Source organism: Vollenhovia emeryi, unplaced genomic scaffold, assembly GCF_000949405.1.
Source record: "Vollenhovia emeryi isolate VEMERY1.0 unplaced genomic scaffold, V.emery_V1.0 DF939302.1, whole genome shotgun sequence".
Taxonomy (NCBI): Eukaryota; Metazoa; Arthropoda; class Insecta; order Hymenoptera; family Formicidae; genus Vollenhovia; species Vollenhovia emeryi.
Window position 1 is genome coordinate 124,611 of NW_011967064.1, and position 18,793 is coordinate 143,403.

At 45.1% G+C, this 18,793-nt stretch overlaps 2 protein-coding genes across 10 annotated transcripts in view; one reads left to right on the forward strand and one right to left on the reverse strand.

Moving 5' to 3' along the window:
• The window catches only part of LOC105558959 (pecanex-like protein 1), a 15,218-nt gene extending 2,584 nt beyond the window's left edge, over positions 1 to 12,634 (forward strand). The window contains exons 1-17 of one of the 6 annotated variants that reach the window (XR_001008712.1): positions 1,051 to 1,482; positions 1,759 to 2,005; positions 3,122 to 3,400; positions 3,491 to 3,849; positions 3,963 to 4,106; positions 4,198 to 4,445; positions 4,548 to 4,810; positions 4,938 to 5,006; positions 5,276 to 8,601; positions 8,684 to 9,145; positions 9,565 to 9,709; positions 9,796 to 10,054; positions 10,144 to 10,497; positions 10,619 to 10,731; positions 11,131 to 11,405; positions 11,644 to 12,200; positions 12,293 to 12,634. Coding sequence is in view for 5 of the 6 variants with exons in the window: in XM_012006931.1 (XP_011862321.1) it covers positions 1,330 to 1,482; positions 1,759 to 2,005; positions 3,122 to 3,400; positions 3,491 to 3,849; positions 3,963 to 4,106; positions 4,198 to 4,445; positions 4,548 to 4,810; positions 4,938 to 5,006; positions 5,276 to 8,601; positions 8,684 to 9,145; positions 9,565 to 9,709; positions 9,796 to 10,054; positions 10,144 to 10,497; positions 10,619 to 10,731; positions 11,131 to 11,405; positions 11,644 to 11,925 (6,978 nt within the window). In the remaining variant the exon portion in view is untranslated. Of the gene's footprint in view, positions 1 to 1,050; positions 1,483 to 1,758; positions 2,006 to 3,121; positions 3,401 to 3,490; positions 3,850 to 3,962; positions 4,107 to 4,197; positions 4,446 to 4,547; positions 4,811 to 4,937; positions 5,007 to 5,275; positions 8,602 to 8,683; positions 9,146 to 9,564; positions 9,710 to 9,795; positions 10,055 to 10,143; positions 10,498 to 10,618; positions 10,732 to 11,130; positions 11,406 to 11,643 lie in introns of those variants that run through there. The other 5 variants (XM_012006931.1, XM_012006930.1, XM_012006932.1 and 2 more) reach the window with 5 other exon arrangements.
• A 2,559-nt stretch (positions 12,635 to 15,193) lies between these two features.
• Positions 15,194 to 18,605, reverse strand: LOC105558960 (thioredoxin, mitochondrial). 4 transcript variants are annotated; one of them, XR_001008714.1, is made up of 3 exons: positions 17,354 to 17,504; positions 16,548 to 17,292; positions 15,194 to 16,384 (listed from the first exon to the last, which is right to left on the reverse strand). XR_001008714.1 is itself a non-coding variant. In XM_012006936.1 (3 exons), exons 1-2 carry the CDS (start codon positions 18,412 to 18,414, stop codon positions 17,530 to 17,532), a joined length of 342 nt encoding a protein of 113 aa, XP_011862326.1. In that variant the 5' UTR covers positions 18,415 to 18,605; the 3' UTR covers positions 17,180 to 17,292; positions 17,516 to 17,529. The 4 variants fall into 4 exon arrangements, 2 of the variants coding, with proteins under 2 accessions (XP_011862325.1, XP_011862326.1); XR_001008713.1 differs by having other exon boundaries at positions 15,194 to 16,395; XM_012006936.1 differs by lacking the exons at positions 15,194 to 16,384; positions 17,354 to 17,504 and adding exons at positions 17,516 to 17,670; positions 18,214 to 18,605 and having other exon boundaries at positions 17,180 to 17,292.
• Positions 18,606 to 18,793: the final 188 nt, after the last annotated feature.

The window sequence follows — 18,793 nt, forward strand, 5'->3', positions numbered from 1 at the left end:
TTGTTACGTCAGTGCTATGTGGGTTGTCACTTGCGAAATGATTACTTTGTTAATATTTGTAATAAAAATGCACAAAATCGTGGAAATAACGATGGAGCAATGTGAAGCAATAAAGGAGCAATCGTCCTATGTACAATAAACTTGCAAAAGACTATGGGAAATATGTTTTTGCAATGAAATGAATGGTTTTTTGCAAGAATATCAATTATACGCATGGAGCTATTGATCATTTCAATGGAGCAACCGAGGAACAATTGTTCTAAGCAAAAATCAATGGGAAATGTCGATTAGACTCTTTGAGATTAGTTGTAAACGAAAGAACTGTTACGTTTCGTTTGAATATTTCCGCCGTTTATGCTGCAGAGCCATGTAATTACGATAGGCGGCCGATAGGTGGCGGCGTCGTCACTTGCGAAATGATTAATTTATTAATTTTTCTATAAATACATATGCAATAAATAATTAAAATAATGATGGAGCAATTAAAGAGCAATCGTTGTATGTTGGATAGAATTGCACAAAGCTATTAGAAAAGTTTTTTATTGAAAATTACAAATTTTACGTTTTTTGTTAATATTTCAGAAACTATTTATTTTAAAAGGGGAGCAATTGTAGATTCTAATGGAGCAATGAAGGAGCAATCATTTGATGCTGGTTAGAATTGCACAAAGCTATTAGAAATATGTTTTTTATTGAAAATTAAAAATTTGATGTTTTTTGTTAATATTTCGAAAACTATTGATTTTAAAAGTGGAGCAATTGTGGATTCTAATGGAGCAATTCGGGAGCAATCGTTTGAGCTAGGTTTTATACGAAAATATGAACTCCCAGCGCCAACTTAATTCCGGTGACGGACACCGCCATATTATGATGCAGAAATTGGTCGTAACAGCGGTGACTACAAACGGTCACGCAAGAGTTCCAAGTTATAACGCCAGTATAATAAACGCTTCGCGCGAGTTATCGAAGACGTCGCTTTCGCGTCTCGTCAGCGCCGCCGGTGCGCCCCTCTTCCTCGCTCCTCAGGGGTTTTAGGGGTGGGAGGGGGGGGGGTCAGGTGCGTATGTATCCGCTGGGCGCGCGCCGCTGGGCCGTCCGTGGTTGTCCGTGGTGGTGCGGTGATCCGACCGAGTCGTGTCGTGTGTGCGCCAGATCCATCGATTTAACGGGAACACAAAATAAGATGCAACGTCGTCCCGCCGTACGTCGCGCGTCCGGCCGTGACGAAGAGCTGACGGCACCGTGCGCGATCGCGAGCAGGATCGCCGGACGTTAAAGACCGTTATGGGAAGATGGTGAGGCAGCTCGGTCACCACGGCCACTGGGAGCATGGGTTCGCAAACGCTGGAGATCCTGAGGCAGGGCGTCTGGGCGAGCCTGACGGGCGGCTGGTTTTACGATCCGCATCTCGACGTCTTCTCCAACACATTCCACCTCTACGTCTGGCTGTTTCTGCTTTGCCTGCCGTTCACGATCTACCTGGTAAAACGACAGCCACAAAAAAATATAAACAGAGTGAAAGTTCCCGCGGACACTCCTCTCTCTCTCTCTTTCTCTCTCTCTCCTCTCCACGTTTATTTTGAAGGTTAACCCGCGTTTCCTTGCGAAATCGGGCAAGATCGGCACATTCCTGAATATTTAGAAAGCTCCTCCGACGTTTATGTAAATCTTGTGCCGTCGTTATCAGCGAGAAACCTTGCTGATCTCGCGGAGGAGAATGCCCTGACGAAGTCCACTGAGCCAAATCTCACGTTTCAGTATTTTCCTCCTACACTATACGTCTGGCTGGCGTACTGCTCGTCGTTCGTCGCCGTTTTTGGGACGATAAAGTGCATGAATCATGCTCTGCACTGCGTTTACGACACCACGGAATGTTTGGAGGAGCCCAACCAGACCATCGGGCAGCAAAAGTCGGAGGACGAGAGGAAATGGCCGGGCCATAACAAATCTAGGGAGCAGTCGCAGGATCAGACCGGCCACGGCATAGAGCTGCAAGTTTTGAACGGTACGTTACATAATTCTGTGATAGATCAACGTCTAAACTGAGTCTTCATGAAGAAGCATCTTCTATCTTGGCTCCTCTAGAAAAACAATTGGACTGATTGGTCTCACTTGGTTAATAAAATATTCTTGTAGGATTTCTTGAAACACGGATTTCATTTTGTGAAACTTAGGTATACACATGGTGAGGATCGGGATTACGTTGACCACGAGTCAACTGTTCTTGCATACAGCTATGCATCACCTTGCAAAATAGCCAAATATATTGTACGACGATTTATACCATTTACTTTGCGAGAGATAATCGAGCCCTGCTTAGAGAAGATTCACGAAGAACTGATACTTGTCTGCATTTTTCATTCAGTAATCGAATTCAGTCTATTCGATAAAATTATTACGAGAAAACGCCATATTTCGTTCAATTTGACATAAACATTCTTACTTGTGGCGTACAATTTTCACACGTAAATATTTTTGCAATTTGCACCCCCCCCCTATATATACAGGGTGTCCGAAAAATCGCCTACTCCACTTCGGGAGGTGATTCGGGACCCAAAAACAAGTAAAAAAGTTCATACAAACATAGGTCCGGAAATGAGCCGTTTCCGAGTTATAGCCACTTTTATGTTCAAAAATCGTAAATTTTGATTTTCATTTTTTTTAATTACAATTTTTTTAGTCTTCTTTAATTTTTCAATATTACAATTACATTATTTTTAAAGTAAGCATGAACAGATATTTAAATCTAATTAAATAAGGTGTTAAAAATGACCACCTTCAGCACGAATGCCCTTCTTCTATCAAAGGAATTCCGAACTCTTGGATCAAGACTTGATGAAAACTTGGATGATGGATGAAAACTTGGAAAAAGATTTAAAAAAAATTGTAATTAAAAAGATTGAAAATAAAAATTTACGATATTTGAATATAAAAGTGGCTATAACTCGGAAACCGCTCATTTCTGGACCTATGTTTGTATGAACTTTTTTGCTTGTTTTTGGGTCCCGAATCACCTTCCAAAGTGGAGTAGGCGATTTTTCGGACACCCTGTATATAAAACGTTCGCGTGTTACTTTGTACAAGGGCAGCTTTTCACCGTGTGTTTCTTATCTGTCTCCAGGTAAAACGGACACCCCACCTGTAGAATGTTCATCGCGTAACTCGTTCATCGAACCAAATATACAGAATTCCGACGCAGATAGTATAACGTCCGAGTATACCCGGGATAAAGCTAGCTCGACCATAGATTTAAAGGTAGAGATACACAGGAAGAACAGTTCGGAGAGCTCGGAGGAGGCGCAGCAGCTCAGTAAGCCGATGATAACCAGCATTAACGTGCACGAGGCTGAACTAGTTTCCGCGCAGTATCACGAGCCACGTTCCAAGAACATTATAAATGGTAATCGAGTGTTGAACCTTATCGAGTGTGTTAGCTTGTATTAGCATTTACGTGAGGATTAAAGTAGAACTGATTAACGCTTGTGTACAGAATGGAAATTGAAGCGGCAAAAGTGCGTGGTGATAGCGGAGGAGGACCGGCCGGGTTCGCGTAAATTGTGCCGGCACTTGTCCGAGGAGTCCAGAAATCGACACTCGAAGCAGAGCGGCCTCGGTAAGACGGGATCGGAGAGCCAGATCAAGCAGACGAGCTCGTTGGAATTGACGAATCATCGGCACATCGGCGACGATTATCCGTACTGGATGTACAATCGGAGCGTCCGCAGGCTCAACTCCAATTCCATACCGAAGGCCCGCCTGACGAACGACCATCCGCAGAGCTTGGAGATCATATCGAAGAAGGGTGACGCGGACAACAACAAGATCTCGTCTCATCCGCAGTCGTTAGAGGTAAATCTCAGACTGGCTCTAATTGTAAGTCTCACAGTCGAATGTGAGTAATGTTTGCAGCCTTAAATGTCTCTAGCGAGCAAATTAAAAAGCGTTACACTTAAAATTCCAAGGTTATCACCAAGAAACCGCACCAACAACTGGTACACCCCCAAAGTCTCGAGACAATTGGTGCCACCAGTAAAAATATAAGTAGCACCGACGACAATAACCTGCCTCTTCATCCCCAGAGTCTCGAGACAATTAACACAAAAAAGGTAAGTTGCTCCCCGAAATGCTTTATGTTAAGAGTATTTTTTCCACGAGAGACGTGCGTTTACGATGTCTGAATGAAAATGAACATTGAAGGTCTTACCGCAAAACACACTGAAGAGAAACCAACTACAGCTCTTACCGTATCTTAGTTTCGGATCCGAGATAGTTTACCCGATAGCCGAGCAGAGCGACGAGCAGTTTGCCAACGAGAGTTCGGAAGAGTTCAGTCTGTGCGACTCCTACAGTCCGTTGCTGACGCGGAAAAACATGAGTGACTCGGGCGCCACGTCTAATCGAGACAGAAGTCTCAGCGCTGGCAGGTTTGAAGATAGATTTTCGAGGTACTGATGTGTACCATCAAGTATAATTTTAATGCTCTCTCTTCACCCCCGTCTCTAATTAATATATCAATACGGTCCTATTGATTAATCATTATCTTTTAGGTTTAACGATGACAATGGAATAGATAGCAACTCGGCGAATTCTCGAGACGCCTTATTAGAAGAGTCCAAGTCCAGAGGGGTGAAAAGGAGATACAGCAATGCCAATCAGAGCGGCCACGAGTTTTCGGATGGCGAGAAGTGCAAGGAGAAACGACGGGACAAATCCAAAAATATGGAAGATCCGCTTAACACGGGGAGCATAGTCGGAATAGACTGGTTGTTCGAGAGCGGGGATTGCTCGGTGGAGCCGTGGACGAGTAAGAGTAAGTTCCGGTGTATAGAAGTGTACTGATATTTTTTTTGTAGGTAATGTAGGTAAAAAGTGGTCGAATTATGTTTTTGCTATCTGCAAGCTTATATCGTTATGTTTTTTCTAATTCGTGCTGCCAGTATATTGGACTTTCACTCGCTCTGATGATACGGATACGTCAGAGAGCCTACAGACGGCTAGTACAGATTGTAAGTTGGACGCATTATAGAGTTAGGATCTACAGTCGCGTTGGGGAGATCACTGTTAAGTCGAGGAGCATTTTAACACGACACTCAATTGGCAGATGAGCGTGTCGCACATTTAGCGCTTCACCCAGCTTCGCGCATGACTTTCTCAATTCACAATGCGATTTTGACGAGTCAAGTTCAGAGGCGAGCGATCTTCTAGCGTTGATCGCAAACTGTAAACCCGACGGGGGCAATGGATAAAGTAATCAGTTGTGTGTTGATTTGCGTAGATCTTCAGTCTAAGGAGCCCGACTCGGGATCGTCCAGTACAACGACCCTCAGCATCGAGAACGAGGTGAAGCGGAATTTGTTGCCGCAACTGGAGGTGGACAACACCGTCAAGCGTCACCAGGGGGCGATCCCCAAGCAGAGCCGTCCAAAGCCCACTGCGCCGGACGCCACGGACGACAGTATCGTGTCGAGCGTCGAGCAGCCGCGGGAAAATCTTAAGCGTTACATCGAAGTCCGACGGGAGAGGACCAGGAGGCGAGACGCCAAGTTCGAGCAGACTGGCGGCTCGAACAACGAGCTGAGCACGTTGCTGCCGAGCCCGGCGTCTCCGCTGCTGGCTGCGTTGCTGAACAATTCCGGTCGGGATCTGCCCGGTCAGTCGAGCGCCGCGTCGTCCGACCTGCGACTCAGCCGCAACACCGAGAAGCGGAACTTCCGGACCCGATACGGACGGCTGAAGCGGCCCAACCGAGCTCACCGCGCCAGGTCGCGCAATATCGCCAGTCGCGACGACTACGTCGTGCCACTGACCGCGCTGTTCGGTTTGATCTCGAGTGGCGAGTGCCACCTGGCCACCAATCAGAACGACACCTCGGAGGGAGCGGTGCATTACTTCCGTGACGACAACGGCCACTGGCTGGCTTACACGTTTGACGAGAAAGGCCTGGACGTAGCTGCCGCCGCCGCCGCTGCCGCTGCCGCGGCGACGGCGACGCAGGTACCCAGCAATCCGCACAACGAGAAGCTGCTCAACACCCTGCTGCGCCAGCAGCTCAACCAGAATATGCACTACGAGGCGAATTGGGAGCTCGCGGATTCGCTGAGCAACAGTTACAGCAGCTTGTCGCTCAACTCCGCCGGGCTGACGGTGATAATCGACACGCCGCCGGTGCTGTCGAGCCCGGCGAGCAATCAGACCAAGACGCAGAGCTCGCCGCCGTCGAACCTGGTCTCGTCGAACACAGGCAGCTCGAATCAGTGCACCCTCGGCGAGAATTCGGAGCGCGAGCAATTCCATCACACGCTGATCGCGCGCTCGGACTCGATGGCCGACAGAAACCGCAGGCTGCAGAATCTGCTGGGCAATCTGAACCTGAATCAGTACCAGTCTGATCTCAACGGCCGCATGCCGGTGCTGACGTTGCCCGCGCATCAGGAACCCGACATAAACACCAGCCTGTCGTGGAACCGCTTTGTCGACGGCCTGGACGGCTCCGATTCCAAGCCCAAGCAGACCAGGCACTATTACAAGTGGAAGATCGGCCGACTGCCGCATGTTAAAATACGCTTCGACCGTCTCGCCCTGCTGGCCTTGCTCGATCGCAACCTGACCGTGTTCGAGACCATCGTTTCTACGTTTCTGGCGGGCGCGGTTGCCGGGCTGGGTCTCCTGTTGCTCCAGCAAGGCTTCTACCGGGACATCTTCGCGTTCATATTCTGCTTCGTGACGGCCGGCTGCCAGTACTCGCTGCTCAAATCGGTTCAGCCCGACGCCGCGTCGCCCACGCACGGCTTCAATCGTATCATAGTGTTCTCCAGGCCCGCGTACTACATCCTGTGCTCGAGCCTGATTCTGATCTTCAACGAGATCCTCAGGAACTTCAAATCGTCGGACTTTCGGGTATATGGGTTGCGCGTCGCGGACTACGATCTCATACTGCAAGTGCGAAACGTCCTATTGATATTCCTGCTGTGCTTTCCGATCGTGTTCTCGCTGGGACTCTTCCCGCAGATCAACACATTCCTCATGTACGTCTGCGAGCACCTGGACATTCATCTGTTCGGCGGCAACGCGACCACCAGTCTAGTGTCGTCGGTGTATTGCCTGTGTCGCAGCGTCGTTGCGGTTCTCATCCTCTACGGATTCGCCTACGGCGCCCTTCTCGAGCCCAAGTCCTCGCAGCACATCCTGTTCTCCATATTCGTTGGTCTCCTCGTCGCAATATCCTACCACTTGAGCCGCTCGTCTTCGGACCCCAGCGTGATATGGGACATCGTCAAGGCGAATCTGTGGCCGCCCGAGATCGGGGCCGACAGATACACGGAGGAAAAGGAGGCGAAGATCATCGAGAACACGCTGTCGTCGCAGCCGGACAACGTGGCCGCGAGCTACAAGGAGACAAAGAGCAAAACCTGCGGTAGGAAGAAAGACGTGAAAATCAAGGTGGGCGAGCAGATGTCGGATACCGAGCTGGTGGATCCCCTGCCGGAGAAGCTACGCTCGACGGTGAATGCCAGGCTGAAGAACGACCTGATCGTGTGCGCGGTGATTGGCACGCTGTCCTTCGGGATTCACCGCACGACGGTATTCACCGCCCTGCAGCCGGAGCTCAACCCGGTACTCTGGAGCATCGTGAGCTGCCTGGGCTTCCTTCTGCACTACATCGTGCCGCAGCTGCGCAAGCAGCTGCCGTGGCTGTGCCTCTCGAGGCCGGTGCTGCGCAGCCACGAGCACGCGCAGTTCGAGGTGCGCGAGCCGGTGAGGATCATGTGGTTCGAGAAGGCCTACGTGTACCTGTGCTTCCTCGAGCGGAACGTGCTCTACCCGGTCGTCTTCCTGGGCGCGCTCACCGAGTGCTCGTCCAAGATCGCCGGCAAGTTCGGCGAGAGCGTAGGCGCCCTCATCGTCGTCGTGTGCGGCCTCAAGTCGCTCAGGTCGGCGTACTCGGACCCGTCCACCCGCTACCTCGTCCTCGTCTTCGCGGTGCTCTTCTTCCAGCTCGACTTCGGCGACCTGAGCGAGACCTTCCTGATGGACTACTTCGTCACGGGGATCGCGTTTGCCAAGATCTACGAGCTGCTGCTCAAGGTTCGCTTCGTCGTCACGTACATCGCGCCCTGGCAGATCACCTGGGGCAGCGCGTTCCACGCGTTCGCCCAGCCCTTTTCCGTACCGCACTCGGCGATGCTGTTCCTCCAGGCCGGCATCTCCGCGATGCTCAGCACGCCCCTGAACCCGCTGCTCGGCAGCGCGATCTTCATCTCGTCCTACGTGCGGCCCGTTAAGTTCTGGGAGAGGGACTACAAGACCAGAAGGGTGGACCACTCCAACACGCGTATGTCCTCGCATCTGGAGCGCAATCTCGGCGCCGACGATAACAATCTCAACTCTATATTCTACGAGCAGCTCACGCGCTCCCTTCAGCACAGCCTGTGCGGTGACCTCGCGCTCGGCCGATGGGGAAACGTCGAGCAGGGCGACTGCTTTCTGCTCGCGTCCGATTACCTCAACTGCCTGGTGCACATAGTCCAATTAGGTAACGGACTGGTGACGTTCCAGTTGAGAGGTCTCGAATTTCGAGGGACGTATTGTCAGCAGAGAGAGGTGTGCAGGCAAACACATTGGAATTATCCCTTTTGTTTCATTAGACTTCGTTGCCAATGATTCTGTCCGTGTGTCTCTTCAGGTGGAAGCAATCTCGGAAGGCATCGAAGACAACGACAATTGCTGTTGCTGCGAAATGGGTCACCTGTCGAACGTGCTTAGCGTAAACGCGGCGTTCAGCCAACGCTGGCTCGCCTGGGAGGTCGCGAGCGCGAAATACGTGCTCGAGGGCTACTCGATCTCCGACAACTCGGCGGGCTCTATGCTGCAGGTGTTTGAGTTTCGCAAGGTACTGGTTACTTACTACGTCAAGAGCATCGTCTTCTACGCCGTCAAGTCGACTAAGCTGAAGCAGTGGCTGGAGAACCCGGACATCATTGAGGCGCTGAAGCCAACGCTCGACAAGAACTTCGTCGATCTCGATCCCGTCTTCAACGTCAAGATCGACGAGGACTTTGATTTCCGTGCGAGCGGCATCACGCGGGGCAACTTCTGCAATGTTTATCTCGACTGGATACAATATTGCGCCGGTAAACAAGATAAGGTGATACACTGGTGACATTTGTATTATTTCGCCATCTTGATATTACAACGCAATTCGGTAACTTTTCGGCATTGTTTACACTAGTGCACTTGGAATTATAATAAATCGAGAGAAATTCACTCTTGAAATCACATCAAATACAATTATATCACGAGTAGATGATTAAACAGTTTGAATCACGTTTAGTTAGTCGATGCCCAGTAAACACCTACTAACAATTACATTGTCAAGTAGAAAATTTGAATATTGATATTACGTAACTATTAGTTGGTGTTTACTCGGTAGCTATTTTGTTTGGACGGAAAGAAAGACACGTTGAATTGTTTAATTGACGACGATTGTAGCGTCAAGGTGACGATTCGCTCGTACAAATCACAATCGTCTCCGAAAATTGTCTTACAGCCTATTGTGTTTTCCAGTCGTTGGACAGAACGCGCGATTCGTATCTTGTGTCTCTGTGCCTCTCGTTGAGTCTGCTGGGAAGACGCGTGTTAGGCGCTGCATCTCACAACACATTGTCGAACGTTGAATTCTTTCTTTATGGACTGCACGCGTTATTTAAAGGTACAGCGTGACCTTGTAGCAATTATCTGTGTATTTATTTAATTTTTTGTTTTTGGAGTATTTATCGCGTATGTATTTGACGGTAGGAGACTTCCGGATAACATCAGTTCGCGACGAATGGGTGCTGCACGATGTCGATCTGCTGCGCAGCGTAGTCGCGAAAGGGATAAGAATGGCCTTAAAACTGCATCAGGACCATTTTATGAGTCCAGAGCAGTACGTTGAATCGGCGGCACTTTTCGAGGCCATCGACAATCACGATCAGAACCTCGTCATCAGTCATGAGGCGGATCCTCTTTGGAGAAATGCCGTGCTGAGCGGTGCACCCAGTCTACTGGCGCTCAGGTTCGCATCTTGCAAAACGGGGAAATTGCGGAGACGCCGCAATTGAGATAGACGATCGAACGATTGAGATAAACGTTGAACATTTTCAGACACGTACTTGACGACGGCATAGACGAGTACAAGGTGATAATGCTCAACAAACGTTTCCTGAGCTTCCGAGTGATCAAAATGAATCGCGAGTGCGTCCGCGGACTCTGGGCCGGCCAGCAGCAGGAGCTGGTGTATCTGAGGAACAGAAATCCGGAGCGCGGCTCAATACAGAACGCCAAGCAGGCTCTCAGGAACATAATCAACAGTTCTTGCGACCAGCCGATCGGATATCCGATTTACGTCTCCCCTTTGACGACCAGCTACGCCGAAACTAACGAACACTTGTGCTCGATAATCGGGGGACCGTTAACTTTTGGCACCATAAAGAGTACTGTGTTGAAATTATGGAGAAGGTGTGTGTCTCGAAACGGAAAACGATCTTTTATCTCCGAACGTTCTATTCAAGCTGATTTAAATAAACGCAAGAAGCGTTTACTCGCGAATCTGTTAATTTAACTTTACCCGTTGCTTCAGGATAAGAAGAAGATGCGGTCAAGGTTGTTCTTCGGGTGGCACAGGCTCCCAAGACGACGGAGGCTTCGGAAATGACGGAGTATATGCGATGACCACGTACAACATACACTCTGGTAGTTGCAATTTATTTATTTGGTCACAACAAACGGACTCAATTAACTCTCTGATGCACTATTCTATCATCTTTGATTATATACATATATGTATAAAACGTAGGACTAAAAATCTAGAATATTATGTAGACGATTTACTAGAATAAATCAGAGTGGAAGATTATAATTTCCATATATTTCTTACGGAGCAATATTTTTCAGTAAGCACAGAATAAAGAATCCTCCATTAATAGTTCTTAAAATTGTATTGTAACTGTGGATGATTATTCTGTTTTCAAAGTACCTCCGAGCGATAACTTGGATTAAGAATTTGGTCTATATTTTTTTCTATATTTTTTGCCATAACATAAACATAAATATTGAGTTTTTAATGACTATGAACGTAACTCTTTAATGTAGGATATGCTCAATCGGGTCACAACACTTCCGGTTCTCAATCGATGGAGTCTGGCTGTCAAATCGGCGGTTCGACTGGTCGGGGTTCCCTCGGTCGTGCGAATACGGGTTCTCTCGGTGGTAACAGGGGCTCACTAGCTTCCGTCGGGAAGCCAACCAGCTCGACACTTGCCAGTTTAGCCGGACTGCTCAGTAGTAACGACATCAAAATGGAAACGAAAAGCGAAACGAGCTTCTCCAGCAAGCTAGAGAAAGAGGAAGTTTTTCAAAGGGTTCGCGTAAGTGTCGTAGCACGCGTCGCGAATTTACATCAACTTTTGTCTAAATGTGTAAATTAAATGTAAAATGAAATCATAAAGTCAAGGGCCAAAAAATATGAGGTATTATATTCAATAAAAAATAGTTATTAACTACACGACGAACGTTTGGACTGCACCAAGTCTTCAGCCATTAGAAATGTAAAGCCTCTTTTTTTTTATATTCATCAATCATTAACGATCGGTTTTCTTCCAATAGATCATGGACCCTAATCAAGTGTATGACGCCATCAATTTGGGCCGACGTATAGACGTGATTTGGCCTGACGAGAGGATGCGACAGCAAGGCGGTCGTTCCGGCTGGCAACACTGGGTGCCGGAAAGAGGTATGGAGGGTTGCGTGGTTCATCGTTGGTCACCGAATCACCGCGACCCCAATAGACGCTCGCACGTCGACAAGGTCATCCTGCTCGTGAAGATCGAGGACAAGTACGTGCCGATAGCTGAGCAGGGTGTACGGGACTTGGGGGCGGAGGTTTAGCACAATGTCTCGGAAACAGACAACGCGATAACGCACGGCCGACGTTTTTGTACGCTTTTCCTACCGATCTGCAGACCGAGCGGGGCGGCTCGGCTCTCGCTCGAGACCGCCTGGTGCGCAACGAGACGCGAAAGCGTAGAAATTAATCCCTAAACGCGAACAATTGGTATCGCATTGACGATACCGAACGCTAGTTACCTACCTACTTCCACGAAGTCAATACTCGCCATTAGATCGTAAATCGAAGGACTCGGATCAACGACACGCTCAATCACGTGAGATCCTTAACTTATCTCGATTGACAAGATTCATTGTGATTACAGCCGCAGCCTTTTAACGTCCTCTTCTCTCCTTTCTTTTTTTCCAGGATAGTCCGGGGAGTCTGCGATATTTTTCACTCGCTTCACTATAGGATCGAAACTCCCTCCGTGTTTTAGCATGTTATCATCGTACACCCCTCCAATTGCGTCTACATTCTTTCGTTGATATTGTACTTAAGAATAAGAAGTTTCGCAGATTCAATGATACTCTTCGTCGAATTTAACGTACCGCTGTTTCCACCTTGATCGTCGTTGAAACGCTAAAGTTTCGCTCATCGGACATTGCGATGCGAAAAATAGATATGTTGAAGAATTGTAGATTGTATAGAGAGAGAAAGAGAGATGGGAGACAAAGACAGATATATACACACACATACACACAGGGTGTCTCATTTTAAATGATCCACGCAAATATCTCCAAAAATATGAGATACGGAAAAACGTTTCAAATAAAAGTTGTTTGGTTCGAAGGGGGACAAGGTGGTGCCATTGACTTGACCATGGATAGTTATTTGAAGGTCACCTTCAATTTTTTAAATGAAACCCCCTATTGTTTATTATACTATTTTATTCTACTAATTAATATGAACAACTTTTGTAGCGAAATATTTTTTATTTGCGCAATACTTTTTGAGATATTTACGAGAAAATTTATAACTTTTTCAATGGGAAAATTGGAACAGGACTTTTTTTACTTGATTTAGTTTCAGGAATATGTTGCAGTTATTGAATAGTGTTTCAATTATTGAAAATTTTTGTATATTGTAACACAAAATTTACATACCTACATAAAAATTTTCAATAATTGGAGAACTATTGAGACCAAATTAAGTAAAAAAGTCCTGTACTACTTTTTCCTCCGACAAACAGTTATCGAGATATAAGCTAAACACTGAAAAAGTTATAACTTTTTCTTGAATATTTCAAAAAGTATTAGGCAAATAAAAAAAATGTTTCGAATAAAAGTTGTTTATATTAATTAGTAGAATAAGATAGTATAGTAAACAATAGGGGGTCCCATTTAAAAAATTGAAAATAACCTTCACGTGACCTTCAAATGACTATCCAAGGTCAAGTTAATGGCACCACCTTATGCCCCCCTTCGAACCAAACAGCTTTTGTTTGAAACGTTTTTCCGTATCTTTCAAATTTTTGGAGATATTTGCGTGGGTAAATTAAAATGTGACATCCTGTATACACGCGCGCGCGCGCACACACACACAAACAAAAGAATATTTTGTCACCTTGTATCACAAAATACATACATATATTGTTATTTCTCGCGAGTCACATGAGAAGGTAAAAACGCCAATCGCCAAGCTATTCAATGCAAACCGAATTGTATCATGTTGTATCATATGTACTGTATATTACGATATGATGATATACTAGTTCATTCACGGAACGGAGCAGATGTTACTTGTTGCCCAATAATATCTAGATTCTATACTATCGGTTAATAGAGAAAGGGTAGCGTCAGGGCGCGTTTTTCTTCCACTAATTTGTAATGTAAAAATGCGTCGATAATTGCTGATCTATAATGTAAATGCGGTATATATATTTTTGGCGGTTGAACGAAAAGATAAGGGAGGAACGAGCCACCGAGTAGAAGTTGTATTATTTGCGAATATGTAATAATGTATCATAAAACCGGGGGGGGAGGGGGAGGGTTGCTCTTTAAACGTACTCCGCAGCTGGCACAGGTCACAATAGCAGCGGATACCGGCGCAGATAGGATAATTGTACATAAAAGTATCATTCGTGTTTTTCTACATTTTGTTACGGTTCTCTTTTTTAAAAGTATAAGCAGTGTAGATAAATTGTAAATACATAAACGTCGCGCGACACACTCGGATTATATGCGCGGTCCTCAAAGCACCCGGGGATCGACTTTACTTATAATTTTTGCGGGGCCACCGAATTCGCCCTTGCGCTCTGGCAGGACATATCCGCGTGCGCTGAAAATATCGGTGTAATCTCGTTCAAACCCGTGCTTGGCATTACTTAATTACACAGAGGATCGTTAGTCGGCAGTGCATTTACGTCCAAGTCAAGGATGTCGCGTGTAAAACGCATTGACGTGATGTTCTGTCGGGGCGATGAAGTGTCTATAATGTTATCCTTTCAAAGGAGAAAGTAATTTACGAATTGTTTTTGTTTCTCTTCCTCGTTTTCCTCTGATTTTGTACATATAATCTCTGTAAATCAATTACGCCGCTTTACACTTATTTCACTGTAAATGTTATAAACGAGTTAGAGACGTAGATATTCTGGTTATTTAAATAATAAGAAAACGCAGGGTTGCTTGCATAAATCCGAAGCACTTAACTCGTTCGTTCGTTGCCGTGTAGAAAAGAAATGCGTATGTATGTGTGTACAAGTATATACATACATGTACACAATGCGTATTTATTTGGCAAATAGGAAAGAGAAAATAGTTTTTTGCAAGTGACCACAGAATCACAGCATTGCCTTATCATGGTGTCTTAAAAAACACCTGACTGATGATGAAAAAGATTATAGCTAGTCTTTTAATTGTTGGTAACACGTTTACGTATCGCTTGCTGCCGAAAGACGGGGGGGGGGGGGCAGGGAAGAGGTGCTCTTTCACCAGAGAGTTGTACGTGGAGTTAATAATCTATTATATCTCTGGCCTACTATATCTTTAATGGACAGTACTTTCGTACACTGATTGTACACGATGATCAACCAATAAATGAGAAATTGAAATCTGATTAGATAATGATTTATCTCGGCCGCACCGTCACAAAGCTCTACACGCGCGACTTAAGCGGCTAAAGTAACTGTCCTCCAACCTCTCTCGAATAACTTACAGAAATTAATATATAATATATATATATATATATATATATACATTTTTTACAATTTAAGAGATTAGCGTACAAATTATCTATTAAACATCATTATTATTATTAATTATATTATTAAATGAAAGTAAGCTATCAGAAAAAAATATATGTATATGTGTATAAAGTGTATTTAAAAAATATCTATCGTCACACGTCCAAAGTAACGCAATTCGTATCACTTTGCAGACTTATCATCATTGCACACAATTTGTTATCGGTCTGACTCGTCGAGTGATTTTTATTTGGTTTTACTATATACTTATATAAATATTAAGCGAAGATACGCACAGCTATCTCAAGAATATATATTGAAAAAAGTCGTATCTAAAAAGATATATATCACAAGTGTTTCAGTTTACAGGTGTTTTATACTTTGCAATAGATTCTACAATAATCTTCTTTATGATATAGGACTCCTGTCTCGCATCTTTCGAACATCGCAAGGAGAATTTCTACCATCGTTTTGGTCGATTCAAGAATATAGGCTGTTGAACAAGCTCTCTGTATTATACAGGGTGCTCCCGGGTTAAATGGCCAAACGTGAAAGATGTATTTAGGACCTAAAAGCAAGGAAAATTTTCCTCTGGAAATATGCTCGTAAACGTTCCGTTCAAGAGATATTGACGTCTGAAGTTATGAACTTTTAGGAACGAATAATTTCGAAATATGACTATTTCTTTGATTCAGAATTCCTTGTCTGGTAAATATGGCTTCATCTGTCCATAAAATGTTTTGTGAGAATTGTAAATCGTAATTTGTTTGATTTAAAAACCAATCGCAAAACATACAGTACGACGGAACTTTGTTTACGAAATCGAAGGTCATTGATAGGCTTTTATTTGCATGGTAAAGAAAGCGTCGTATCATCATACTTAGTTCGTTGAATGCTTTCGTCGAATAAACTGGTATGAAGTGCCCGTTAATGATCTTCAATCATTAAAACGGAGGATAGTGCAGGCGTGTAACGAAATTACAGACGCACAATGTCAGTCAGCCACTCATTCAGTCATCGATAGGTGCAATGCATGTCTCCAAGCTGGAGGCCATCATTTTGAACAAAACGTTTAATAATTAAATTTTTATTATTAAAAAGCAATAAAGAGGATAAATCTGAATTATTTCGAAATTATTCATTCCTAACAGTTCATAACTTCAGAAGTCAATATCTCGTGAACGGAACGTTTACGAGCATATTTCCAGAGGAAAATTTGTCTTGCTTTGAGGTCCTAAATACATCTTTCAAATTTGGCCATTTAATCCGGGAGCACCCTGTAGAATATCTAAGTGTATAGAAGTATAAATATTTCAATATAATATATAATCTGGACATTAACAGATTCACGAGTATTAATACATACACATTAGTTTCGTTAATCACTTAACATTATAATATTGCTATTTTACAACAAATATATCTAAAAGTTTTACCTACACAGTGCTTATCTGAGCATAATTAGATAAAAAAAGGCCATAATTCTTGGACGAAGTAGCTTAGAGGTGTTACAATTCTCTCTCTCTCTCTCTCTACAAGTATGAAAATACATTTAGTTGATAGAGAGAAATGGAAGCGTAAAGTGTGTATTACGTAATTCACTATGTTCATGACTACGATTTATCGTTAGTGTCGCTACTTTCCGTAGTCATTGGTCCTTCGTGCGTCAGCTTTTGTATCAAGCTCTCGATCATCTCGTTGTTAACTAAACCGATAAATTTGTCTACGACTAAGCCATTCGAGATTGCTATCACCGCCGGTACAGCTTTCACCTCGAAGACGTGCACCAATTCGGGATTCTCCTCCACGTCGACTATGGCCAGATCTAGCTTATCCATAGGCTCTATGAGTTCTATTAACTTGGGCGTCAGTATCTTACATGGATCGCACCAGTCCGCGTGAAAATTGACTATAACCGGCACAGTGCCGTTCATCACCTTGCTCACAAACTCGCTGTTATTATTTATCTCGTATCGTTTGTTAATCTGGCGAAATAGTGAAATCCGTCTCGCTACAAACGGCATGCAATTTCTTATGCTACACAACATCGTTTCTCTTTTCTTTTTTTAAAGTGTGCTTTATAGGTCAAACGAACAGTCAATGATTATGTATGTGCGAAAAGACGAGCTTCAGTTAAATCTTGCGTGTGTCAAACGTTTTCATGCTTGCCGGCAGGCAAGAGTACCTAGAAGGAAAATTGTTGGGCTGATTAATTATATACTTATACGACAACAGGCAGTATTTACCTGCCAAAAATACTTGCTATTACCCCGAAGAAACATCATGTATAAGTTCTGAGCAGTTTTCGCTACGCTTATATGTGGCGCGAGATACTGCCGCATCTCTTAATTTCAATTTTATCTCGACACCAACGCGTCCTCGTTATATATCGTTGATTTAAAACGTACCGAAGAGGCTGCGCCTAGAGAACCCAGCCGGATATTCGGACTGGCCTGACAGCCTCTGCTAATCCAAATTTAACGTATCCCACGAGGGAAACTATAGCCGAGACGAATAACAGGATCAGAAGGATAACTCGTCCGATAAAAAGCCGATCGTACACCTGCAAAACAGAGATCCGTTGAGGAACGTTCGCGAACGTTCAGTTATGTAATTGTTTTTTTAGACGACCCCGTTTGCCCTATTTTTATCCCAACGACTTTTTCTAATTACAAACGATAGTACAAGATGAAATAAATTGGAGCAGTTTAATTTATCCGTGAAATTAAGTCAAGGATGGAAGTGAATTAAAAGCTCCAGATTCCGAGGGTAAGTTCTACTAAACTCCGATTAACTTAACGGCGATTAATCTGACAATTACTTCCAGCCAAATTCCCGATTACATCGTCCGTTCCTTCTAACCATTCTTTTTAGGCAAAAAATCAACGATTCCATTCAGACTAAGGGAATACTCGTGAAAATTAACAGGTGCTACTGCGAGTCGATCGAGTTAATCGGGGGTTTAGTCGGGATTTAGTCGGGGATCGCGGACAACGCGCCTAACACGATCTGCTGGAGTGAATCGAGTTGGTCGGAGCGTGACGTGATTGTTCAAACGCGATATTCCTCCATCTGCGTCTGAGAATAAAATTCCACCGACCCGTACCTTGCTGCTTGTGGGAACGGGCTTCTCCGACGCGCGCGGCACACTGATTAGTATAATCGTCAATGCGCTCACGAGTAGTATAGCGATCACGCCGACCTTCCTCTCGAGGCGCAGCGATAACAGGAATATTAGCGCGGCCAGCACCCACAAACTGAGGATGATGAATAATCCCACGCCGACGCCGAACACCAAGGTGGTCATACCTTCAAGAGAGAGAACGGGAAGACGGTACGAGAACTGTCAGGGACGGGTCGTAGTCGTAAATTTAGCTATAGCACATCACAGGACCGTGGCTCCGCAGCTGACGCGCCTTGCGACTCTACAGGAATCTGCGTTACCGACGCACAACAGTACAGTACTCTGCATTTACCTATTATAGGTCAGCCTTTGACTACCCGCAGATATAAACCAAATGTTTGCACGATGACCGCATAATGCAGTGTTCGGAATTATTTGCACTTCTGGTCGGAATTTTGAGACAAACGCCTACTTTTGTCCCCTTGCCGCGCGCACTCCAGCGACGGTCAGTTTACTTCTCGATAGTAAGGCGTGTCTCAGGAGCGGCCCTGTTTCAAAAGCG

Coding starts and splice junctions, on each gene's coding strand:
- LOC105558960 (XM_012006935.1), bottom strand. CDS start 17,155: ATGTTGTGTAGCATAAGAAATTGCATGCCGTTTGTAGCGAGACGGATT.